The sequence below is a fragment of the Acartia tonsa genome, chromosome 8 (genome assembly GCF_053477335.1).
Source record: "Acartia tonsa isolate MP-2025a chromosome 8, ASM5347733v1, whole genome shotgun sequence".
NCBI classification, from domain to species: domain Eukaryota; kingdom Metazoa; phylum Arthropoda; class Copepoda; order Calanoida; family Acartiidae; genus Acartia; species Acartia tonsa.
Genome location: NC_137267.1, coordinates 48,964,912 through 48,992,759, shown reverse-complemented (window position 1 = coordinate 48,992,759; position 27,848 = coordinate 48,964,912). Strand labels below are relative to the sequence as shown.

The following is a 27,848-nucleotide window of genomic DNA, read 5'->3' as shown; positions in this document are numbered from 1 at the left end:
ATTTATTTCGACATAATTGAATACACAGTTTTGAAATTATACCTCTTTCTTGGTAAATCCTATACATACATATATTTTGTAACTTGATATCTCTTAATTTCAGTATAAAAATGAAGTGGAAAGGAAAATTAGTTTTCTGTGTTTTCTTAATCTTTTGTCAAACAGGAAGCTTTTTATAGTGCCTATTAAAAAACGGCATACAATACAAATGACCAATGATAGACCAATACACAGACTAAATTGCTAATTGCAGGTGACTAATCATTTTGATTGACCAATGGCAGATCAGTATAGATTTTAATTGACCAATTGCAGGCCTGTGTACATTTTGATTGACCAATGGTAAGCCAGAATTTATTTTAATTGACCAATAAAAAGCTTCGTCTAACAGTGCTTGGTGGTGACAGCAGTGAAGAAGAATATGAGGGAAGCAGCTTATAGTGCGTTATAAAAAATGACGTCATACGATACAAATTATCAATGATCGGCTAGTTTACATTCATATTGACTAATGGTCTGGGACTAGGGCATGCTATTCTGACAAGCAATGCTAAGCGATATTTTCCCCTCAACCCTCTTCCCTAATTCCCCCCCCCTTCTTACCCACTTCCATTCAGTTACATCAAAAAAAGTTCTACGCCAAGAAATTATTTAGTTTTCGGCAATTTAAATTGCACTTATTGGTTGAATCACAGCCCCTGACCAATGGTAAAATGTATAATGGCCTATGATTGGCCATTTGTATTGTATGACGTCATTATTATTAGGTACTATAAGCTGCTTCAATATAATAAGGAGGAACCTGATTTGTTTCTAGAAGATATTAGTGCTGAGAGTGCTGACAGCGAAGAAAGTAAGTTTAAAAAATGGATATTTTGTTTATTGGATGTTGTACCAGATTTGTATGCATTCTGATAAAGTATTACTCACTGTTGGCTATGATGCCAATACCCCCAATCCACTCTTTTTACCCTATCCCCTCCCTTTCTACTGGATTAACGAACTGCCCAATAAACAAGAGCTGGATCTTTTAAATCATTTTAGTGGTGAGCCAGATCGTGGTGAGCCGAATTTCAGCCAATCACAGCGCGGCATTTCATAAAATGCTGTGTTCTCATTGGTGGAAAATTGGCTCACCCCGATCTGGCTCACCACTAAAATGATTTAAAGATCCAGCTAAGGTCAATGTTAGCAACCTAAATTTTCCCCTGTAAATATGTCTACATATATTTTAGTCTACAAGGAGTGGGAAGGAGATTGAAAAATAGCCTAAAACCTTCCTTTGACCTATGTAAATTTTTCTAAAAATGCAGAACTCAATCGGTTTAGTAGTTTAAAGACTTGTTACTTTATACATTAGGATATCCATTTCTAGGAATTATGTTGTATATATTTTTAGGCTTTGAACATGAGGCTACTGGACAAAAATCCACATCCCTACCAAAATTAGATAACAGCGATTATGAGTAAGTACATTAGCATTAAATTAAATAAGGCAATACCATTAGAAAATAATTCCCCCCCCCCCCCCATTAAAATACGTCTGTTTAGGTGCGCTACTTAAAATTTACATAAAATTATGTTATATCTAAACGTAGTTTAGAATTGGTTTTATTACTTAATTATCTAATTCACCAAATTATATAATTGTACACAGGTCTCCTTAGCAAAACCTTAGATTAAAAAAAATCTCCAAAGAAACGGACAACAGGGCCTTCAAATAGGGTACAGTGGTGGTCAGAATCCGTTGGAGATTAAATCTTAGCTGCTCCTTCTTGCCAGATATTGCAATTTGAAGTTTTGTGGTAAAAATGCCTAAAATTACAAGAATTCCAAGGATATATGCATAAGTGAACACCTTAATTCATCAAATAAAAAGGGTGAGTTTAACATTTGAGAAGTTTAGATATCTCTTCATATGTAAACTACACACTTCATCCCCATTTAGAACAATTTTTACTACTTTAAATGATGTTTTTAACTTCAATAAGAGTTATATATAAGGTACTATAAGCTTAAAGAGGTATGTTCAATTTACAACTTTATCCTAAAGGCTGTTACCCTAGAACCAGTAGAAAAACTTCACTTTCAGTTTACATATGGCCCAAGTTACTTTTAGTAATTCTGCCCCTCCCCCCATACTCTCACAACCTACAAACTTTAGGGTGGAGGGGGGGGGGGGGCATAGTAATGTACCAAAATAATTGTACTAGATTAGGAGGGTTGTAGTTGGAATAGATATTTTTAAAAGTAAATATGGGCCTACATAAGTTAAAATATTAACCCTGAATATCTTCAGAGGTTTCTAAATAATATACAATATTATTTACCTATGCCAGTAGCCTCTATTTCCAACAGATGGAGGGGGGGGGGGGGTGGTGGAATTCAGCAATTTTTGTAAAAGTAACTAATATCCTAAAAAGCTTAAATCCAAAGTTTGTTTAATATAATTCAGTGATTTTAAAATAACACAAGAGTATTTTTCACATCCACTGCCCCCTCCTAATAATTTGGGGTCTAAGAAGGGGGAGAATGTTGATTGCAGCAATATTTGTAAAAGATTTTGATGCCTACTAAAGTTTAAGTGCTAAAGCTTATATATTTCTTTAGTAATATCTAAAGAACTCTTCTGCCTCTTCACCCCCTTCCAATTGGATTTCATTAGGAGGGGGGGGGGGGGGGGGGGTAGTCAACAATATATCCAGAAACTTTGAGCCCAAGAATCTTACATATAATTTTTTCTCACAATACTTCAAGTAGTTGGATCATTTTCATTATTTTCCAACTACAACCCTCCTAATCTAGTACAATTATTTTGGTGCATAGTCTCTTTCAACCTATTGGACTAATAAAAGAAATATTGTCAACCCATTGCTCCTTCCCCAAACATTGAATAGGTAATACATATAAAGCAATTTGGAAATCTAAAAGCTTTATTCCAAAGTTTGCTCCTTATTGCTGTAGTGGTTCCTGAGTAAAACACAGGTGGTGAGGTTGGAGGGTAGCTGGAGAGGGAGGAGGGAAAGCAATATTTAAATATTTTTTTATGGGGGTGGGGGGAAATTAAGCAGCAATATAATTTTTCTGGATGGGGTTGGTTGAGGTTGGGGAAAGTATGAGGTATGAAGTAATTATAGACCTACTAAAGTTTAAATTCAGAAGCCCTCTATATCTTGAGTAATCTCAAAGTAAATCACAAGGAATTGCTATATTCCCTTTTATTACTTCATTGGAGGGTGGGGGGGGGGGGATTGTAAAGCAATAGGGAGGGAAAGGGGGCTTGGTGGGAAATTTCAGCAAAATTTGTAAAAGTTACTTTTGACCTACGAAAGCATATCTCAAGCATATTGCTTTGCTGCTATAATTCTAGTAGTTTCTTAGTAACACAATATAGTAGTACCATTTCAACTGCAACTCCCCCCCCCCCTTTCTCTCTTTACAAAGTGTTATGTTTTTGATTTATGAGGGGAGGGGAAGAGGTCAGCAATATATGTAAAAGTGCTTTGGGTCCCACAACAATACAAATCCAAAAGCTTATATATATCTCTAATAGTTTCATAAAACACATTGGAATGGTCTTCTACCACCCCCCCCCCCCCTTTCAATTGTGTAAGAACGAGGGGGGGGGGGGGAGAAGGTGGTCAACATAAATTCTACAAAATTTTGGCCTAAAAACCATACATAAAAAATTTTCCCACTATACTTCAATTAGTTTTTGAGAAACACATAATAGCATTACTATGCACCCCCCCTCCTCCACCCTAAAGTTCATAGGTTGTGAGAGTGTGTGGGGGGGGGGGGCAGAATCAATAAAAGTAACTTGGGCCATATGTAAACTTAAACTGAAGTTTTTCTACTGGTTCCAGGGTAACAGCCTTTAGGATAAAGTTGTAAATTGAACATACCTCTTTAAGCTTATAGTACCTTATATATAACTCTTATTGAAGTTAAAAACATCATTTATAGTAGTAAAAATTGTTCTAAATGGGGATGAAGTGTGTAGTTTACATATGAAGAGATATCTAAACTCCTCAAATGTTAAACTCACCCTTTTTATTTGATGAATTAAGGTGTTCACTTATGCATATATCCTTGGAATTCTTGTAATTTTAGGCATTTTTACCACAAAACTTCAAATTGCAATATCTGGCAAGAAGGAGCAGCTAAGATTTAATCTCCAACGGATTCTGACCACCACTGTACCCTATTTGAAGGCCCTGTTGTCCGTTTCTTTGGAGATTTTTTTTAATCTAAGGTTTTGCTAAGGAGACCTGTGTGTAATAAAGGAAATTTGGATCATCGTTTTTTGCATATAAATTAGTTATTTATCGCATCATAATATAGACAGCTTTCGCGGATATTATCATTCAGCATGTTAATATCAGCTTTGTTAGCCTAAACTGGAATAAATTTTATGTTTTTCATTTTCATATCTGCGGAAAGCTGTCTATAATACGATGCGATAAATAACAAATATCAATCATTATTAAATCATCTTTTCTTACAGGGAGAAAGGAGCTGTAACAGCATTAGAAGATGGATTAAATGTGTACAGTGTTGGCAACTCTTCAAAGTAAGTATTGTTATTTTCAATTGGGGACAATGGGATTTGTATTACACTTGTCCCCAAAGGTTATGATAAGGTTTCATATACGTTGGCTGAACATTTTTGGGGACTTTAAATAAGTTTTGATTAATTAATTCACATAGTTGAGTATCTAAACATTTCCTAAATCTTTTTAAGAGGGAATTTTGTGTATCATCATTGGGGATGTACATCAATTTAACGGCCATTGTCTTAACCCTTTAGATTCCTGGAAATGACCTCTATAATTAAAAATATCTCTGTGTATCTGAAACATTTTCTCTGCTCCTATTTAAGATTGTCATCTGAAATTTCAAGTTAATATTTTCTGTGTGTAATTTCCGTGTTCTTAAGTCACCCTAGTGTCCCTTAGGGGGTTGTAGAGGGGTGTCAATACCCATTCTCATATAAACGACCCCTTAAATAGTGGATGTAAATATTTATTTATTTCCCCGGTATGATCATTTATATCCCTGGTATCAATTTTAGAAGATTTTTAATTTTTTTTGGAAGATTTTAGAATTTTTATTAATTACTGAAAGAAAGAAACATGATACCAGGGAAATAAATGAAATTCAAAAACCAAAATTAAACCACATTTTAGCATAAAAATTAGTTTTTGTTTAAATGAGAATGATATTCCTATCCAGTTTTTTGTTTAGGAATGAATATTTTTTACCCAAGGGAATAAATGATGGACCGATAGGTCATCATTTATTCACGGTCCATCATTTATTCCCTTGGGTAAAAAATATTCATTCCTAAACAAAAAACTGTGAATAAATGATGACCTATCGGTCCATCATTTATTCCCTCGGGTAAAAAATATTCATTCCTAAACAAAAAACTGGATAGGAATACCCCATTTAGATTTTTAATATAGTTATCCGGGCCTATTTGTATCTTAACTGTAAAGGAGAACCACAAAGGTCCAGCGGTTAGCAAGACCTTAACTATATTAGTCATTTCAAATATTAATATTCCTGAACATTGCTTTTGAATTAATTTGAAATGCTTCTATATGAGAAATATAATATATTACACAACTCGATCGATATATATATTACTTGGATGTTGCACCAAATTTTTCATGTACTCTTGACCCTTATAAAGTGATACTCCAAGCTGGCTACCCCTTTTAACCCATCTCCTTCAGTACTGGACCAGTAAATGAGTTCCATATTAGCAACTTAAACTAGTGACAAATTTCTCTGTCAATATATCCACGTATGGTAAATCTATTCACAACTCCCAGCCATAAATTGCTTTTCAGTACCTACCCAAATTATTACCTCCAAATTGTAGCCGACATAGTTTTAATAGTTGTCCTTATGATATTGCATAAATTATTCATATACTAGTGGTAAAGGCCTTAGCATCTAGTGGATCAGTATTTAAAGGGGAGGAAAAAATAGCTTAAAACCATACCATGATTAAAATCATGTAAATCTAACCTGAAATAGATAATCAAATTAGTTTAAGACCTATAATACATTGCTATACAATCATAACTATGACTTAATGGACTATAGTTTTACAAAAACTTCCCTTCCTCTCAAAACTAATATGATGAAATTTATAATTTATCAGGGTTTAAATTAATAAATTTATTAGCATAACATTATGATTAACTTCTCAAACCTATTGTTACTCATCAGTAATATTTAGCTTTATTTTCTTTTTAAAACCACCGTTTTATTTAATTCTGACATTCCATTTCAGTCAAATTTGTTTTTAGATTAGACTCTGTAAAGAACCAGGTATCTAAAGGGATAAGACAATGGCTGTTAAATTGATGTACATCCCCATTGAAAATACACAGACTTACCCCTTCTATAGATTAGAATTAGTGGTTGAAATGTTAGGACACCCAACTTAATGACCCAACCCAACCAATTAAAGTTCCCGTAAGTCGCTAAGCCAACAAATAACAATTTTTTATTATGAAACTTTGGGGACTATTGAAGTAAACAGTGCAATGTTCCCTCCCTGCAGTATAGAAAACAAAATAAGGAAAAGCCAATGAAATTCTCCATGGATTGAATACGGTTTTATAAGAAGCCCGATGTGCACATGGGACTTTTTCATCTGCCTTATAATTTTTAAAACTACCTCTAATAAATAATAAAACATATGCAATATTTTTGAAAATAATTGTTTGACAAATTAATAATGCAATATTTACCTTTAAGGCTAATGTTCAATTAAATATTTCTCTTAACATTTATAACTATGAAATATAATTTTTCTTTTTCTTTCTATAAAAAAATGCATTATTATCTATTTGTTTTCAATAAGGAAATATAAAATGATGCCAAATTTTTCTATTTTCATTTTGAAATTCCTAGAACCTAATATGTCAATAAAATGACAAATGACAAATAAGAAGAGGAATAGAAATATGTTTTAGATTTTAAATCATTTGTGTATGATAAAATATTTCAGGTTCAGACGTATTAATTATTTTTAGAAAAGAACCTACTCTATAATTTGAAAGCCCGCATGTCCGTCTGAAACGTTTTGGTAAACATGATTTTCTTGGCTACTTTTAAAGGTAGACGCCTGAAATTTTCGGGGAATAAATAAGTGCACATTTAGATTCTTCATATTTTCACTCGGATTTGTCAATTGATTGTGGTGCTAGATCGATTTCTAGATTTTAAAGTTTTCATGATTTTTTCGCCTCCTATTCAACATAGATGGCTCAATTTTTCACTGATTAATCAAGTTTCAATTCTGCATGCTTCTAACAAGTTTCATTGAGATTTGCGTATTGGTTAGGGTGCTAGTTCGATTCCTAGATTTTTAAGTTTTCATGATTTTCTAGACTCCTATTCAAAATAGGGGGCTTTAATATTCAGGTACTAATAAATAAGTTCACATTTTACATATTTCCATAAAGATTAATTAAGATTTTCTTATTGATTGGGGTGCTAGATCGATTCTTGGCTCTTACGTAATAATGTTTTCGTGATTTATATTAGTATAATGTTTTTTTTTTTTGATAATGCTATATAGTAAAATTTTCCGGTTGTCCATCCATAGTTTTGGTGCTTCGCTACTTATGGATGTTGTAATCCTTGTTTTTTTTTTGCACAAAATATTTTAACAATGACCTTGTTTTTAATTTAGGTGTATCATATGGAATTACGACATCTTTGGATTTTCTGCTGGACGAACAAGACAGCTGTGTGATTACTTCGCCGATCAGGAATAACAAAATCTTTTTTTTATATTATTTATTGCATCGTAATATCTACATATTTTTGCGTATATCAGAATGAAAAAATATAAGATTGAATTTTTTTGGCCCCGATTGGCAGACATCTAGAAATGGAATCATTGTATTTTAAGCCTATTCAAAATAATATTTCCTTTTTTAATGAAAAAACAGGGAATTATATTGAGTAATTATTTACTTTTTATGTTTTTTTTTATCGCATTGTATTATATACCTACAGCTTTCCGCGGATGAAAATGAAAATCTTAAGATCAAAACCAAAGGTCCGGGATAACAAAACTGGTTTTAATCCCAAGATAGTTTTTAAATATTCGCGGAAAATAGTCTGTAATTCGATGCGATACATAATTTTTCAGTATATTATTCGGTTTAGAAGCCATACTGGAAAAATGTTTACTAGGAATGATCTTCAAAAAACTGTAATAGTTATTTCTCGCATCGTATTATAAACAGCTTTCCGCGGATATAGAATGTACAATAATAAGATTAAAACCAGTTTTTTAGCCCCGAGGTGCCGAAGGCACGGGCTAAATATTTAAGTTTAGACTCGGATGGATAAACTAATAGTATCCAAATCTTTCTGATAATTTTAATCTAAATAAATATTGGATAATTTTGTTTTTCATAATTAGGGATTTACATAAATTTATCGTCCATTGTCTTATCCTCCCAATATACTGAAAATTTTTCCCTGAGCTGGATCTTTAAATCATTTCAATGGTGCGCCAAATGGGGGTTCGCCGAATTTCAGCCAATCACAGCGCGGCATTTCGTAAAATGCTGGGCTCTCATTGGTGGAAAGTTGGCTCACCTCTATTTGGCGCACCATTGAAATGATTTAAAGATCCAGCTCTGTACATGAGAGTTGCATTCCAGTGAGAGATGGTACACTGGGCTGTTTATTACACTCGTCCCTAAAGTTTTATAATATCGTTATCTTATTCGTTGGCTTTGGGGACTAAAATTAATTTTGATTTGCTGTTTCATAAAGTACATCAATTTATCGGTCATTGTCTTATCCCTTTAGCTCCCTGGTTGCATTCAGACAATTTTCTAAGAAAACTATTATGGTTTGGACATCTTAATATATTTAATATAGAATTAGTTTTTAGGTTTCCTATTAATTTCAAAGACAGAGAAAACCATGAACTAGAAATGATAAAGATCTAAAGTTTAAGTAAACTCGTACTTTTAATAAAGTTTTGGTAGAGAGGGAAGGGACATTGGGCTGTAAATTTAACTTGTACCCTAAGTCTTATAAACACTTTCACGATTAAATCTTGACTGGTAGGTTTAAACTAGTGGTTTCCAAACTTTCATCTATTCAAGGGGTTTATTCGGTATTGTTTATCATTATTAGGGATGTAAATCAATTTATCGCCAAATGTCTTATCCCCTAATATGAGTTTAGTGGTAAGCATTTTAGTTTATACCAGGGATCTGAAGGGATAAGACAATGGCCGATAAATTGATGTACATATCACATACCTTATGATGATACACAAAATTACCCCTTCTGTAGATTACAATAGTGGTTAGAACGTTTGGACACTCAGCTTAAAGATGTTATGCCAACGAAAAAAAACTTTAGGGGCCAGTGTAATAAACAGCCCAATGTCCCCTCCCTAACTGAGCTTACAGAGCAACAGGCTTAACACTTTTCTAACAATAATTTGAAATGATAATCCTCCATTTTCCTATCCCTTAACGTCTCTGAGAAAGATTTGTTGTATTATCAGGGATACTTCGTCATTCTGCCAGATTATTTCAGGTAGCATTTTTTTTTATGACTTGTGCGAAAATTCCGAAAATAGAAATGACGCAAATGAGTACAAAATATACCCAAATTTCTGACCAATTTTTGTGTTTTTTTTTTTTAAATGCAAAATATAATAATAACTATTAAACAATTCTTAAGTATAGCTTTTATCTTATTAGGATAACAATAAAAAAAATGTTTTTACAATATGCAATTCGTGTTCAAACACCTAATTGAAAAAATAATGCAAGATATAGCTTTTATTTTAAGATAGAGTAGAGGCAAAGAACCTAGAAGCCTCTAGGTATTCTTAAGGTGGGAGGGGGATAAGTCAACCGCCCTTCTACTTTTTAATTTGAGTTTTAATAAAAAATATTATAAAAAAAAATTTGGGAAGGGGATTTTAAATTGGCGCATTTGTATAAACATCAGTTTATGTACAAAAATAAAGGGGGGGAACAAAACAAAATTCTGAGAACCCAAACTTCTATCATCATTTTTTTTGTGGGGGTTCGGAGTGGAGGGGGATTGGAAATAATCCTTATATAAAAGTTACATTATGTGTCTGTCTGTGTGTGTGTATCTTAATAGCTGAAGAACTGATATGGTTCTCCTTTACAGTGTAGCTTGTAGGGCTTATATTTATTTTGAGGAAGGGCTCCCTCCCTAGAGAAATAGTCCCCAGAAAAAATATAATATAATTTTTTTTCTATTTGAAACTAAAACTAAAGTTGGGATGAATTTTTTACTTCCCCTTTCACCTTAAGTGCCCCTAGAGGCCTCCAGGGGGGCGTGACCGCTAATTTGTCAGTCAGGGGAGGCTTTAGTCGATAATGGTAGAATTGCAGACCCTCCCAAGTTGCATGCCCCTTGTAAAAAAAACACATTTAATCTCCTCTTGAGGCAAAGATTTTGTTAAGGTTGAGGCGGGCGCAGCCGCTACATAGATTGAAAGTACTCAATAAATAAAAAGTACATATTTATAGTTCTTAAGAAAATGATTACTGATAGGAATGTCATATCCTGTTAGATATCACAAGAGAGATATATTGTGGTATGCGGCAACTCTGGGCCATGCAGAAACCATGACATTATAGTGATGCTACGCACCCAGCTAAATCCTGTTATTCTACAATTGTAACGCCACCTGAAAATATGTCAGATAACGGTATGGATTTCATCTCTCAGTTGTCCTGCAAATGGAGGGAGGGGTGTTACCCCTCCCTCTCCCATCTTAAGCACCGGAACCTTCCCCTTCAACCACCAAGTTATCAGCACCACCTCAACCCTGAGGATAAAGGATCTAAGCCTTCCCTCACCTGATAGAATCACCCCCACACAGACTGTTGTTGTCACAGTAATCATCAAACCTTCCCTTTTTAGTACCCAGACCTACCACTCAACCCCTCTATGCTTATCTACCTATTGTGCTGTTCCATGGGCTATCCTGCCTTCCCCGGACAGGGATAGCCATCTACCTAACCATTGCAACTATCTATGTTTTACTTGTATGATTTACCTTTAACTATCTTTATTCCTAATCCATATGTATTTATATTATGTTGTACAACTTTAGTAATCCTTAGACCTTCAATAAAGGAACAACTGAATAGATGTTGTTTATTATTTAGTGATTGCCAGAGAAGCATAGCTTCTCTATAGTATAGGTGTCCACGTCTGTTCACACTGCCGTAGTCTTTTCGAACTCTGGTGTCTGCCATTTACCCTAGGCGGATACCACAACTTTTGGTGACAGCTGTGTGAGATTACGGCAAACCACAAGTGTAGAGCAGACGCGCAGCTGAGGCTAAGGTACTCCCAGCAGTGAAACTGGCAAAACTGACACAAGCAACCTGAATTACCCACCCTGGATAGCAAGGTCTAACTCTGCATCCGGCAGTTGTGGAAGCGAAACAGCGAAACTTGACGGAGAACCGCGAGAAGTGCCGATATCTAACGGAGAATTGAGCGCTCAAGGGCTGAAACAGGCCTGCGGACTGGCTGAAACAGGCCAAATAAGTGCAAACGGCTGAAAATAGGCCAACATTTACTGCAAGAGATAGCAGGATTCGAACCAGCGGCGCTAGCAGGACGGGACATTCCCTGCCGCCATCAGCCGGATTCGGATACACGGCGCTGCAGGACGGGACATTCCCTGCCGCCGATAGACTGAAACAAGCCAAGGATTCGAACCAGCGGCGCCGCAGGACGGGACATTCCCTGCCGCCAACAGTCGGATTCGGATATACGGCGCTGTAGGACGGGACATTCCCTGCCGCCGATAGGCTGAAACACGCCAAATAGCTGCGAGCTGCAAGCCAACATACGAGTGTAGTGTACCAAGCAGAGGAAACTGCGTCCACTCCAAGTATCCTGAGAGGCTACAGCGCAGCCACCCATCTAGAAAAGCAGATATTATATCACATTGTAGGGATTACCACCCTAGTGTGATGGCTAAACAATAGATTTATGAGCAAGGATTGGCAAATAATTTGTTGTGTATTGTGATAAAACTAAAAATAGAACAGGCTTGGTAAGCAAATCTGTTATGTATTGTGATAAGGCCAAAAATAGAATCTAGATGTAATATAACAATGCCTTGATAAACAATCTGACCACCCAAGCCTCCAGCACAACAAATACACCCCTTATTCCAGAGGAAAGGGAGGGGCCCACTCTCCATTGAAGAGAATACAATCAAGGTGACATAACAATAAGCCTAGGATTAAGGAGAGAGGGCACCATTACCTCATCACACAGTTACCTCAAACCCACAGCACTCCCCCTTCCCCACAGGGGGAACGGACGGCTTTACCCCGTCCCCTCACGCGCTTCCCCCCTCCTACCCACACTTGACTAAGTCCGCCCACGGTGTGGAGCTAGTGATCGGGAGGACAGAGCGCCATTTACGGGTCGCGCAACCGAGTGCGGGACATATCATAAAATTCAACGGACAAAGCGGACCAATGAGAGAGCGAGTTGAGGGATAAGTGCGCGTTTTACCTGTGTGCGCGGATTTGACGGTGCGTAAGCGCGCTGCAAGGAAAGGAGATTTCACGCACACACACACACACACACACACAGGAGAGGGGCCACTCTATAGCATACAACAGAGATATTTTTTAGAAGAAAAAACTTGCAAGCTCCTCCCTCCCTATCTACAGTGTGATAAGGAAAACTAAATCAGTTCCTTAAACCCGCTCAGACCCTCAACATCTTCCTAGCCCTGCCAACCCTACTTCAAAGCTGAGTGGCTAGTGAAAAAATATATGTATATATAAATACCCAAGTGATAAATAGTGTTGTTTTTTGTATCATGGGTGCAAGTAAGTGAATACTAACCTCACCATACAACACTGGAGACTGCTATGGTAACTGAACGAAAGTACGCCCACCCTGTGGACATAGCCTGACTTGATGCCCCACACTGGGCAGTGGTGGTGTGTACCTTGACCATAGACCCTCATGGTTGTGAACTATATACAGAGGAAGCGTGATTTTTTTTGAAGCAAGGAGGAAAGCTAGCTAGCTCTGGGGATATTCCTATACACGTATATATATATGGGAGTGTAGCCATATATATAGATAGCCTACATATCCATATATCTACTAGCGTATACGCTCCTAGAGACATCTATGGATACCTAACATATTCCCTTTTATCTCTAAGCTAAGATCCGCTGGTTATCACAGGAATCAAGAGCTATACTGGAAAGGAGAACAACTCAGGCTCAACAGTTAAACAAGACGCTGGCACCAACAGACCAACCCCCTGCTACTTATCATGGGGACGCTCCAGCCACCAAAACTCTTGAGCCAGGAGGACAGAGCCTACGGCTACGTGGACTACCACCCTAATTACACAGCTATAGTATCTATAATAGGGGTGAGCCGGCTCGAACCTCCTTGCGGCGCAGCTACTCTACTCTGCTCCTATATCTACAAGATGAGAAATTGTCAGCCCCTAGCCCGAAGTGCGGCAATAGAAGACATTCCTGATTGGGCATTAACTGTGTGCCTAGGCATGCTGCTGGCACTGTGGTGGACAGAAGTCTTCATTTGGACCATAACCACCAACATCTGTACCCCACCACTCTCTGCTTCTTCATACAAGGTGCTGCTTCTGTTATTACTTTGGCCTACTGTGTTGAGTACAGTGAACATAAAACACATGCCAGGTCACAGACCCCTGGTCCCTGAGATGCCCTTGTCTGGAAGGGTGACTGAATGTCCGCTGCACAGCTCCTGTACAGTTGGTGCTCAACGCACAAGAAATGGAGATACTGGACTGGGGATTGTTGAACCTGTATGTGTCCTCCTGGGGGTGTTGAACGATGCGACTGAGCCTAATGAGAAGGTGACAAGCTTCAGAGACTTAGTGGCCAGCCCCAAGATGGACACTACCACCAGAACTGAGACTCCAAAGGGGCCCAGCCTTAGGGCCAGTACCACCTGTGTCTGGGGTGGAAAGGTCCTCCCTGGCGCTGGCCTCACCAACCTGGAGGATGGGGAGCTGTCCCAGGGGAATAGGCTCTTCACCCAGATGCCCGACGCGTACCTGGGGGTGGGGGAGCCGCCACCCAAGCCTCCCTGGGAGCCCCCAGGCATGGAACGACTGGGGACCGGCCTAAGGATGGGAAATGGTGACCTGCTGCAGTGGAAGGCTTTACCCAGCACGGAGGGAGCAGGGTTGACCAGCAGCAGTGAGGCTGTTCCCCCACACTCCAAGACCAGATGCCTCTACTCTGTTGAACCACTGCACAGGACCCAGCCAAGTCCCCCCATGCTGCTGAAGATGGAGGCCCACCAGGATGCAGAGCTCCAACTAGGGAAGTCAATAAAAAGGCCACCCCCTGCCAAAACCAGAACCACCGCAGGGGCTCCCCACCAGCAGCTGACGGAGCCTGGCAGGGACGCAATACCAGCTGGCAACTCTGGCCCAACTCAGGTGGCTACCAACAGCCTGCTGGCAGTCCAGAACACAGTTCAGGCTACCATCAGTATGGCATCTTCTGGGCCTTGCTGGTTCAACTGTGGGTACCTGTCCACACACTGGCCACAGGTACCCCCCAGAGATCATAGCCCCCCTTCCGACTGGCACCATCAACGGCCTTTGCTACCAACTACCTGGCGTAACCAGAGGCAGGATCCCTCATGTGGAGAAGCACCTGCAGAAGCTAAGGCCAAGGCTGGCCTCGCCACCCAGGAGAGGAGAGCCGCTGTTGGATGGAAGGGACCTGTGTGTATGGGGAGGAGGCTGAATGTAACCAAGGAGCCACCACAAGCAGCCCAGCACTGCCTGACCCCTATTAGGGGAGACCCTGTTTGTCAGCTGGTGCCCCAACTGGAGGAGGAGAGACCTGGCAGGTTGATACACCCTGGGGAAGCCGGACTGATGGGACCCAGCTGGACGAAGGAGCGCTGCCGCTTCAACGGCCACACAGCCGCCAAGTGTAGAACCGGTTGGGACCAGGCAATGAAGAAACACCAGGCAGCCCAACAACCTGCCTACAACCAGTCTGACACCCAGGTCCACCTGGAGGGAGATGCCCAGCCGTCACCCCAACCAGCTGCCGCCGCTGGGGCCGCGGCTACCCAGGAGTCTGTGTCTCAGATTGGGACCATAGTGGCCAGGATCAATGTGCTGGGAGGAGCGGCTGAACCCAACCGGGTTGGCCTGGACCTCAGCCTCAACCACATGGGACCGGTGTTTGTGCAGCCAACCAACATTGCGGAGCCAGAAGTCCTGCGGCCTCTGCCGGTCGGCCTCAACATGATGGTACCCGTCAGACCGCGTCCCCCGAAGGAGGAGGTAACCCCTGTCACCCCCAGCAAGAGCCGAGGGGCGCTACCCAGCGCCACCGGGACGGTGTACGGGGAGGCCCTGGCGGCCGCCGAGCGGGAGAGGCAAGAGGCGCAAGCCAGCGAGTCTGAGTCGATGTATGGGACGCCAACCGGCGTCGCCACCTGGAAGGAACGAGAGGTGCTTCCCTGCACCACCAAGCTGATGTCTGGGCCGACAACCGTCGCCGCCACCTGTGAAGACTGGGGGGTGCTATCCAGCGCCCCACGCTGGTGCCTGGGGCGACAACCGTCGCCGCCACCGAGAGACCTGGACCCCTGTGAAGACTGGGGGGTGCTATCCAGCGCCCCCAGGCTGGTGCCTGGGGCGACAACCGTCGCCGCCACCGAGATACCTGGACCCCGGAACGAGCCCGCAGCCCCAGAGGAAGGGGTGACACCCGTCACCCCCAGTCAGCCAGAGCCCCCAGCCAGCAGGGAGAGTCCAGCTGTCCCTCACCCTCAACTGCATCCAGCTGTCTACCTCCCTCAACCAAGCCAGGGTAATTGTATTGCACTGGTGTACCAGGAAGTTTGTGCTGGGTCAAACTTGCCTGCGCCCCCTGCATCTGCCCCAGGAACCAGGATATCAGCCATTACCAGCCAAACTGAAGAAGCTTTGACCGCTGCCTGGGGAGTAACTCAACTAGATGCGCCAAGTGCCGAGCCTAACCATAGAAGTAGAGGATCCCCAACAATTATGTCTACCCAAGATGGAGACGATGTGCCTGGACACCTTCAGGCTAGGGGAGGAAATCCGGAGCCTTGTGCCTCCAGTCCACCAGCAGCAGTGGCCGTGGATGGGCCTGTCCCCCAGCCAACTAGAGCGGAGCCACCCTTGCAGATCCAAGACAGCCTCCGGCACAGGGGATGGACTGTTACCTTCCCCTACCCTGCAGGTCTGACTGCCATGCACCACCCTGCCAATGTCCAGGATGAGCCTGAGGGAGGCAACGCTCCTACAGTATGGCAACCACCACCTGCCCGCGTTGACAGAGACCCTGGAAGCCGAATGAACCTGACCAGCCCCGAGGGCGAAGAAGCTGCGCCTGCATCCAGTAGCCAGCCTGCCAGCAGCAAGGTGACCAACACGATGGAGACCACCAGCCCAGTAGAGAAACCTGAAGAGGTGTATACCAGGCGGCTGTTGGTCCAAGCCCCCTCATGTGCTGTGCCACCCCTGGAGGTTGCCAGGGTGGCCTCAGAGGTACACATCCAACGGCCAGAACATCCAACAGGACCAGCTACTCCAGCAGATATAGCAGATTCCGTTCGACCTGGGGAGGGCTGGAGTCTACCACCGTTCAGCAGCTGGTATCCTGGCGGACCCATTCCACAAGGACAACAAACTGAAGGCCGCAACTACTGTCGGAAGTCTGGCGGTGCAGACAACCCCTCCCAGCCTTCCGAGGGGAGAGTTGTGGTATGCGGCAACTCTGGGCCATGCAGAAACCAAGACATTATAGTGATGCTACGCACCCAGCTAAATCCTGTTATTCTACAATTGTAACGCCACCTGAAAATATGTCAGATAACAGTATGGATTTCATCTCTCAGTTGTCCTGTAAATGGAGGGAGGGGTGTTACCCCTCCCTCTCCCATCTTAAGCACCGGAACCTTCCCCTTCAACCACCAAGTTATCAGCACCACCTCAACCCTGAGGATAAAGGATCTAAGCCTTCCCTCACCTGATAGAATCACCCCCACACAGACTGTTGTTGTCACAGTAATCATCAAACCTTCCCTTTTTAGTACCCAGACCTACCACTCAACCCCTCTATGCTTATCTACCTATTGTGCTGTTCCATGGGCTATCCTGCCTTCCCCGGACAGGGATAGCCATCTACCTAACCATTGCAACTATATATGTTTTACTTGTATGATTTACCTTTAACTATCTTTATTCCTAATCCATATGTATTTATATTATGTTGTACAACTTTAGTAATCCTTAGACCTTCAATAAAGGAACAACTGAATAGATGTTGTTTATTATTTAGTGATTGCCAGAGAAGCGTAGCTTCTCTATAGTATAGGTGTCCACGTCTGTTCACACTGCCGTAGTCTTTTCGAACTCTGGTGTCTGCCATTTACCCTAGGCGGATACCACAATATTATCACGTGGATGTTGCACCACATTTTCATGTACTCTAATAAATTGATACTTGCAGCTGGCTGAAATAATTATGTCTCCCATCCACTTCCCTCCTATTGGATATATGAATGAACTGAGAGAAAAAAATAATTTCCTTTGTAGCAATCTAAATTGACAAATCATCTCATTTACTAAGTATATTTGCGATAACTTTTATTTAATAGATTCTACCAATTTTTAACATTTACAAAACAGCCTGCTTTATTGCTTCAAGATCCATGTCAGATCTATATAGGAAATAAATGTCTATATATGAGCTTAAGTTTTCCAAGGAATAAATGTTTAAAACTCATAGTGCTCCAATAATCCATAATAAACTCCCATTGACCAGAACGATATGACCCATTATTTTACTGCATGAAGAATAAATTCTTTTTTTTTATTTCATGTTGCTATTTGAATTATATTGAAGTATTAAATTTATATTCTTAAAACAGAAAATTTAAATTTATAATATAGTAAATAAAAGAAAACTTAGTTTTAAAATAAAAGCGATACGTGCTTAATGTGGTCAGATTTTGAACTAAAAATTAACAGTTAACCCATTATTGCAGAGCGCCACTTTTATGGACCGATCGAGCTGAAAATCTCAGGGAAGCTTTATAATGGTAAAAACGGAATTCCAATTTTTTTGTTTTGCTCTAGTGGCGTGCATAGGAAAATTGCAAAAAAAACGGTTTGGCCTGGCCATAAATACCAAACGGGCATTATGACCCGTTTTGGGCGGTTTCTGCCGGCATTAAAACCCGGTTTTGTAGTAAAAACCCGGTTATTTCGACCAAAAATTGAAAAATGTAATTTTTGAACGCCCAAAGTGAGATGAACACTTTATAGAACTTTGATACAATCCTTAATTGAAAACTCATGTAATCTATAGAGCTACAAGTAATATACGAAGCGAATTATATCAAATTTAGTGTTTTGGCTCTAGGTGCCGGTAAAAAAACCCGTTTCTCAAAGTTTTAAAAGACACACACTACAAAAAAAGAACATATAAAATTTGGGTGTTACACATATCAGAAAACGAGCATAAAACTATTGGGAGACACATATAGAGATTACTAGGGTTATTAGGGTGGCTCAAACCCTTACTAATGACGAAAACTGTTATTTTTATTGGTTAAAAAGTTAAAACCGGGTAATAAAAACCGAAACCGAGCCGGGTTTTAAAACTGTGGGGTATTTATGGCCAAGCCAAACCGGGCTTATATAGGGCATAAAAAAACGATAAAAAAATCATATAAAAAATAATAATTTGAATAAAACGAATTCACAAATAGATGTACTTGTCAATAAACATTAGATTTCACGAAAAAAATTTGCGACTTTACTATAAAAACAAAAAAGTTAGATGGAGTATTATGAATTTTCATGATTTTCAAACTTTGTTGAGCTATACCGGCTAACGGAAGTAAGCAAAACTGCCTGCTCCAGGGGGAAATGAAAGCCAGGGTAGTAGAGGGGGGATTCATACTGAGAATGATGCAATTATGAAGCCAGAAACCGTTTTTTTTACATTTTATTGAACCGGGTTTTAATACCCGGTTCGGCACTAATGAGTTAACTAAACATTTTAACCCTTTCAGGACGATAATTTGAAATAAAAAATATTAGGATCCTAAAATATTTTAAAGAAAGAGGAAATACTTTAATACTTTAAACAGGGATAGGACAATGGAATAAAAAGATTAATATTCAATCTAGCTAATAGCGGAATAATTTTAGAATGTCAATATATCTAAGTATTCCTTATCTTTTGGTATCACAAAATACAAATATTTGGTTACAGAAAATTATTTTATAAAAGCGAAGCTTTTCTATATTAGGGTCGGTCCGTCCGTCCGTCCGAGAATGATAGTTTTTTTCCCGTTATTTTAGGCCTGTTAGAATTGTTCTATCGATTTCAAACTTTGCATGGTCCTTCCTGTAGTAGTTTGGTACGATTTAGAAAGCGTAGCATAGGTCCATTTTAAACATGTTGATTTTTCTACTTTTTTAATATCAAATTTTTATTTGATCTAATTATCCGTTTGATCTAATTTTTGATATATAGATTCTTGGAACCACAAAGTAAAATTTAATAAGCAAAGCAACTCTATAATTAAGTCCTAAAAATGTAAGTATGTCCTGTATTATCCTGTATCAAACAGATTTTCAACAAATTTACTTACAATTTTTCTTCAAATCTTATACTTTAATATTCTGATTATTCAGTTCTGACACTGTACAAGTGTTAATGTCCGTTTGTCCTATTGTTTCAGTGCTTCGCTTTTATGGATTTTGTCATCCTTGTTTATTAGTACATTTATCGCAAATTATCATAGATATACACTGACAATAAAATACGTAAAAAATCGGTCGTATTGCTGCTATGCTAGGTGCGCGACATCAATAATTAGAATAGGGGGAATGCCTTGGCCCATAATCAGGCGCAACTCCTTACCATGTACATTTAAGACTTATCAGACACAATTCGTGCAATCAAAGGGTTGGTTGTCTGATGGGTGTTAATTAACCCAATACTCCGAATGTTTTGACAAAAAAAGGATAGAATTTACTGCCCTTAGTTATCCTGGGTTGTTGAACCTAACGTTAGAATGTCGCCCATATGTGGTAATAAATAATAGGTAAGGTAATAAATATGTAATTCAGAGGACCACCTACACTCCCCTGGCTGCCTGGAGGTGAAAACTTCATCAAGACGGAGACAAACTGGACTAAACTGTATAGGTAATCAATAGGGTTGGGCCGGATATCCGGCCATTTTCAATATCCGACCGGATATCCGGCAATTTTCAATATCCGGCCGGATACCGGATATTGAAACTATCCGGCCGGATATCCGACTATGACTTTTTTTATATTTTACACCAAAAATCTCTGCTTTTTAAAATTTTAAATGGCTATAATTTTCTTATTATTGAAGCTAGAAGAACATTTTTTGAATATGTTTATCTTTATGTAAATTTTATATATGAAATCTCAAAAGTTTATTAATAAATTTTTTTTGCTACTTTAATATCTGGTAATTTAGCCGGTTATCCGGCCGGATATCCGGTAATTTGGCCGGATAACCGGATATTTGCCGGATATCCGGCCGGATACCGGATATCCGGCATTTAAAATCAGCCGGATATCCGGTATCCGGCCAAAAAAGTATCCGGCCCAACCCTAGTAATCAACATTTCGAGTATGGCTTCGAACCCGATTAATATCCACTGGATTTCTCAGGCATACTGAAAAATCATGTTTAGTATAGTATTACAGACTATTTTTCACGAATGTTAAAATAAGAATCACAAAACTGGTTTAATTCCTAACTTTTTTTAATTTTATATCCGCGGAAAGCTGGTATAATACGATAAAATAACTTTTCAGACCCATGAGATTTAAAAAAGATAATTTTATCTTCAATTTACATATCTCCCTGTAGCTTTAGATATTTTAAAAATAGCGCATATAACGAAAATTACTAGCGTGCGACTTTGCCTCTAGCATCTACCTGGACTATGTGTTCAAAGGGGGAGGCAGGGAGTAGGAAAGTAGTCTAAAACCATCACAAGACCTACGTTAGATACATGAAATAGCCTTGAACCGTCTCGGTACTTACCTAATATGAAGATCTCATTCAATTTACAGTGGTTTCATAATGTAGATTGACAAACAAAAAACCTTACTACTTTACATATTAGGTTGTAAGATAATAGCTTTTTGTTTTTTAGATGTAAATGAATAGACAACTTAGTTACTTTAGAAAAGACAAAAAAATATTTTATTCATAAAGGGAATTAAATGAGAATAGTTATTATAAACAGCTTTATAAACAGCTTTCCGCGAATATAGAATGTACAATTATGAGATTAAAACCAGTTTTTTAGCCCCGAGGAGCCGAAGGCGCCGGCTAAAACAACTAATTTAAATCTTATTTTTGTAAATTTTTATATTCGTAGAATGCTGGATATAATGCGATGCTAGACAGTTTTTTTTGTATGGATGAGAACCGGTTCCTATCCACCGGATTCGAATGAATACGAAAATAGTTATTTCTCGCATCGCATTATAAACGGCTTTCCGCGGATATAGAATGTACAATTATGAGATTAAAACCAGTTATGAGAACCGGTTCCTATCCACCGGATTCGAATGAATACGAGAAATAAAATTATAAAGAAATTTTCAACAAAAAAAAATCCAAAGTTTTAATTTTTATGGTAAACTATTCTATTGAACGTTTCCATAGAATTTAATCATTTTTTTAATATTCAGACTATTTTTGCATTTCTTAGTATAGCATGAATATCTAAAGTTCTTAAATATATAAACTCTTAAAGTTACGTTGAAAATGTAAATGATAAAATTAAAACCAGGTTTAAATGTAAAGCCAGGATGGTATTTATTTAATTATTTTTATATGAATCAGTTCTAATCCTGCAGATATCGGTTTGGAAGCCATACTGGAAGGATGTCAATATATAGCATATTGCTCATATTATTTAGAAGGGAGGAGTAGGTTGCGCTAAAAATCTGTAAAGATATGAGTATTAAGGCTTAAAAATAGTAGTAGAACGATAATATTCATTAAATATGTGTATTCTTTATAGAAAAGAACTATAGACAATTTTTTTTAAAGTTAACATAATTTTTATCATTCTACTACTGTTTTTAACTTAAAACCCACAACGTTTGCGGATTTTTAGCGCAACCTACTCCTTCTTTTATTGTAAATACTATTTTCATTGTTTAGTGATTGGCTGCTAGTGAAAGACTTTGCTATAGAAAACGGCGCAGAGACTTTTGGTGCTATTGGTAACAATGATTTTATATGTAGTTAGTAGCGAAGCTACTCTATAATTCACTTTGCCTTTCCGTCCGTCTGCAACGACAAGGAAAAAATGTGATGTTCCTGGATGCTGTTCAAGAAAAAGGGTACCACCACCCTTCCAAGTGGAATTAACCCTAAAAATATTACATCCCCTCCCATTTTTTTTCTTTTCTTTATAATCTAAAATTAAAAGTAGGTAAGGGTAGATTTATCTCCCCCCCCCCTCCCCCTCTCTAGATGACTGATATAATAATCTAAAATGAATTACAAGAAAACAAGGATTACAACATCCACAGAAGCGAAGCACTGAAACGGTAGGACAAATGGACATTAACACTTGTATAGTGTCAGAACTGAATAATCAGAATATAGATGTATAAGAGTCGAAGCAAAATTGTAAGTAGATTTGTTGAAAAACTGCTTGATACAGGATAATGTTTATGGACATACTTACCTTTTTAGGCCTTGATTATAGAGTTGCTTCGCTTATAACATTATACTTTGTTTATTAAAAATTTAAAAACTTAACTTTTATTTCTAATAAATTGCTATGCTAATTGAATTTTTGTCACTGCACTGTATTCTGTAGTATTAGTATTCTTCATATTAAGTTGGAGTATACTTTTTTTTCTTCAAATCCAGAATTCCTTACATAAGGTTTTATATTAAGATGAAATAAAAAAGCAATAATTGCAAATGTTTTATTCTTTTGTGCTGAATGCTTCATAAATAATACTTTTTGTGTAGAATATACGTGGATATTATAAAGTGGATAAATTTAGGTTATATGGACCTCATTTATTGGCCAGTTTGTGCATACAGTTGGAGGGAAGGGGATGGGGTAAAGTGGGTAGATGGAATGTATCGTTATTTTAGCCAGCTGCAAGTATCACTTTATCAAAGTACATGAAAATCTGGTGTCAAATCCAAGTAATAATGTATCCATAGCTATAATCGCAGCAATCACTATGGTATGTTAGTCATTAAAAATTGTCAAGAATACAGTCTGAATTAAGTTTTCCGTAAATTTTTAATATTTCATCTTTTTATTGTTTTAGGAACTTGTTGGGGCAGCTACCCTGTGGTCCGTCTGTCCACTCTGCCTGAGTTTAGTGCTGGTGTCAGGTATAAAAATGATATTGTTGGGGCAGCTACCCTGTGGTCCATCTGTCCACTCTGCCTGAGTTTAGTGCTGGTGACAGGTATAATAATAATATTGTTGGGGCAGCTACCCTGGGGTCCGTCTGTCCACTCTGCCTGAGTTTAGTGCTGGTGACAGGTATAATAATAATATTGTTGGGGCAGCTACCCTGGGGTCCGTCTGTCCACTCTGCCTGAGTTTAGTGCTGGTGTCAGGTATAATAATAATAATGTTGGGGCAGCTACCCTGTGGTCCGTCTGTCCACTCTGCCTGAGTTTAGTGCTGGTGTCAGGTATAATATAATAATTGACTTTTGAAACAACCGTTTGACCTTAACAAAACATTTGATAATATTTCATACAAAATTGCTGATTTCAATATTTTTTCATATACAAAATAGGATTGGGCCGGATATCCGTCCGGATAGTTTCAATATCCGGTATCCGGCGGGATATTGAAAATGAAAATTGTATGAAATATTATCAAATGTTTTGTTAAGGTCAAACTGTTGTTTCAAAAGTAAATTATTTCGATGAAAAATGTAAATTATTTTTTCAGCATGCACCCTTCCCATTCTCCCATCATCAAGCAACTGGGAGAGGACGAACAATCTATATATGAAAAGGTAATCTAACTTCTGATTGTATAGTATTTCAGACAGCTTTCCGCTTTAGTTTGTTTAGTTTTGCTCAGTTGTTATTTATAATAGACGGTTGATTATTCTTTGTGAAGATTCTCTCTACCAATGAGCATCTAGTATATAATTTACGTTGTCCGTTTGTCTGTTAGTCATGCTACAAAATATAAATTTCAAAATTATAGATATACGTGAGAAATGTTTCGTGATTATTTTCTCCAATATATTTTAATGCTCTTTAAATCTCCTTATATATATTCCCATCCATGGTTTTAGTGCTTCACTACTTATGGACGTTGTCATCCTTGTTTTAGATTGTAGCTCCCCAGCTGTTTCTGCCCAGTAAATCTGATGATGCCAATGTAAAACTTGGAGGCATGGCTGAAGACATTCTTGGTGGTAATCTTACTATTGTAGGTAAGTTAATTGTTACAGTAAGGGGGAATGCCTTGGCCAAAATAAATGGCGCAAATTACCATGCACAGATAAGACTTCTTGACACAAGGAAAGCAGGGATCCAAAGGGATATGTCAATGACCGATAAATTGATGTACACCCCAAATTATGCCACACAAAATTACCATTTCTGTAAATTAAAATTAGTGGTTGAAAAGTTTAAACACGCAACTTAATAATAACCCAACAATTCAAAGTTCAATAAAAGTCCCCAAAAGATGTTAGGCAAACATATAAGAAAAATAATAAAAACTTTGGGGACCAGTGTAATCAATAACCTATGTTACCTCCCTTCCTGAGCTTACCAAATGAAAATAAATCTTTGTAAATAAGAAATGTTGAGCAATAAATCTTTTTCAAATACATATATTTCACTTTGGAGATTGTTTTAAGTAAGATCAGTGATTATGATAAAGAAGCGACAAATAACCTAAAAAATGGTATCCTTCTATCATAAAATAGTATTTTTTTTGGTCTGGTTCTTCTTTACAGGTCATTGGATGGTTTATAACTATATTGGGGGGTGAGAGTACCACCACCCTACTAAAATAAATCAACTCTAGAAAAAAATTATATTCTTCATTTTATTACTTTTGTAATTAAAACTAAAAAATAAATTAGGGGGTTGGGTTGGCCTCCACCTTCAAACTTAAGTGCCCCTAGAGGCCTCTAGGGTGTAGCCTCTAATACTTTTAGTAAGGCAAATATCTAAAAAAGGTTTTGAAATTGGTTTTTATGGGGAGGAGGGTAGGAAGGGTAAAAATAATACAAAGGTTAGATTTTTATCTATTGAAAAAAGTAAACTTGATAATTTGTCCCTTTCTTCGTGTAGCAAGGAGAGAAAAATAATCATGGGATTGGAGAACTCAATTAAAGATTAATTTATTTCACCTTTTCATATCAAGCAGGGCTCGGCAGCCGCGCATCAGCCATAACTTAGCCGCAAATATAAACCTGTTTTGATGCTTTTAATTTTAAAGAGTGACTGCCATATTTGGTTCAGGTGATTTTTAAGTTGAGGCTTCAAAAGCAAGCTCTTCTATCAATGATTAAATAAGATAGATTGAATACTTTCACAATCTAAAAAAGTGCAATATGCGTTTTTCAAAACAGTTATTAATATATTTTAGAATTTAATGATATGGCTCATGGTTGGACTACAAGAGGAAACCTTTCTGATCCTCTGGTTCAGACAGACAGACATCATTTTACTTTATTATAAGGAGATAATAATGATGTTTATAGTATATAATTTAATGACATGGCGTATGGTTGGACCACAAGAGTGTCTAAACATTTCAACCACTAATTGTAATCTACAGAAGGGATTATCTTGTTTACATGTTTAGAATTTAATGATATGGCGCATGGTTGGACTACAAGAGCGCCTAAACGCTTCAACCACTAATTATAATCTACAGAAGGGATAATCTTGTTTCTATTTTAGAATTTAATGATATGGCGCATGGCTGGACTACAAGAGGAAACCTTTCAGATCCTATCATTGACAGGAAAATATTGAGTTATTATCCTTTAATATAAAGTAGTAAGTTTTTTTTGTAACTTAACTACCAAACCAAAACTGGGATGGTTTTAGGCTATTATTCTGCTGTCCCTACCTCTGCGAATAGTAGTGGCACAGTCGCTAGTATCTATTTATGATTTATGTTTATGTATTCAGGTTATGTCTGGGCTTAAAATATGGTAGGCTTGGTCTGCACTTACTTTATGTTAATGGCTAAAATTATAAGTAAATCAAAATATACTAGTATTTTTAGTTAGGGTTTGACCGTAAAATAGCCACTGAAGAGTTCAAGTTCTCCCGTTTTGTAAAGCTTCACTTTTCGAGTGGTTAAGAAATAGATTTGAGTAAACATATGAAACATTCGATATATGTATAATTACTTGAATGTTGCACTATATTTTCGCTTATTCAAATAAAATTGTCCTTCAACCTAGCTAATATAGTGATAACCCCCATTGATACTTTACCATTCCCTTCCCCTCCTTCTGCAGTAACCTATTGTCCAATAAATGAACACTATGAAAGCAACCTACATCAACGATAAAATAATCCCTGTCATAATATCCATGTATATTATATCCATTTATGAAACATGTTTTTATTTAAAATAACTCAATAAAATTGAATTATAGAGATGTCCACAAGGCAATTTCTCTGGCGGTGGATTTCTTCAACCAAAACCTTTAGAAGAAAACCAGACCAGTTTTGTTAGCCGCGGAAAGCTGTTAATAATATGATGCGATAAAAAAAACTATTATATACGCGATAATTAAAAATTGTATATTTTAAATCAACCTTGTAAATTATATGACAATTTCAACCCATTGACATTTATGCATTTTTTTAGTGTTTTCAAATATAAAACAAAAATTACATGTTTTAATCGTCTTCATATAAAATAGGAACAAAGAAGTGTGTTTGTCTGTTATTGAGCTTGTACCTTAAGATCTCGCTTATAACCGAACCATTTTTGCTTTTCGTTAGAGCCAAATTTTCATTAGAAAGGAGTGGGGGTGATTTCGCAACTAATTCAACTAATTCTAATTCTATTTCAATTATCATCTATTGTTCTGTTTCTGTATCCCTGCTATTGCTCTGATCATTAGCAGGGAGGGAAGGGACATTGTTCTGTTTATTATGCTAGACCCAAAAGTCTTATAATAACATTTTCTTATTCGTTGGCTTAACCACCTTGAGTTTTGATTAGTTGGTTTAGTTGAATGTTCAAACGTTTGACGGTTTGTACCACTAAGTATAATTTACAAAAAATATTCTTTTTCATCAAAAGGGATGTACAATGTAAATCAATTTATCGGCTATTGGCTTATCCCTTTAGATCCTTGGATCATTAGCATAAATGTGTTGATATTGTAGTATTATGTTATTAAGATCACTTAGTAAGTGTTTGCTAAAATATTATGTATACAAACACTTTAACTCTGGACAGTAGACATAATATATATAGAATGCCCATCTGATATAGTGGTATTATGTTATTAAGATCACTTAGTAAGTGTTTGATAGAATATTATGTACACAAACACTTAAACTCTGGACAATAGACATATTATATATAGATGGTCCATTTGATATAGTGGTATTATGTTATTAAGATCACTTAGCAAGTGTTAGCTAGAATATTATGTTCACAAACACTTTAACTCTGGACAGTAGACATAATATATA

At 37.9% G+C, this 27,848-nt stretch overlaps 1 protein-coding gene across 1 annotated transcript; it reads left to right on the top strand.

Moving 5' to 3' along the window:
* The first annotated feature begins 106 nt into the window (after positions 1-106).
* Positions 107-27,008, top strand: LOC145327159 (uncharacterized). Its single transcript, XM_080170725.1, has 14 exons — positions 107-165; positions 392-427; positions 797-853; positions 1,400-1,466; positions 4,508-4,573; positions 7,718-7,797; positions 9,567-9,597; positions 20,234-20,311; positions 22,326-22,387; positions 23,462-23,528; positions 24,103-24,169; positions 24,496-24,598; positions 26,085-26,148; positions 26,795-27,008. Exons 1-14 carry the CDS (start codon positions 111-113, stop codon positions 26,847-26,849), a joined length of 888 nt encoding a protein of 295 aa, XP_080026851.1. The 5' UTR covers positions 107-110; the 3' UTR covers positions 26,850-27,008.
* Positions 27,009-27,848: the final 840 nt, after the last annotated feature.

Excerpts from the sequence above, each read along its gene's own strand:
- LOC145327159 (XM_080170725.1), top strand. The coding sequence starts at position 111 with ATGAAGTGGAAAGGAAAATTAGTTTTCTGTGTTTTCTTAATCTTTTGT. Across the intron at positions 428-796 it reads CAGTGAAGAAGAATATGAGG|AGGAACCTGATTTGTTTCTA; the intron begins GAAGCAGCTTAT and ends AATATAATAAGG. Across the intron at positions 26,149-26,794 it reads TCAGATCCTATCATTGACAG|AGATGTCCACAAGGCAATTT; the intron begins GAAAATATTGAG and ends ATTGAATTATAG.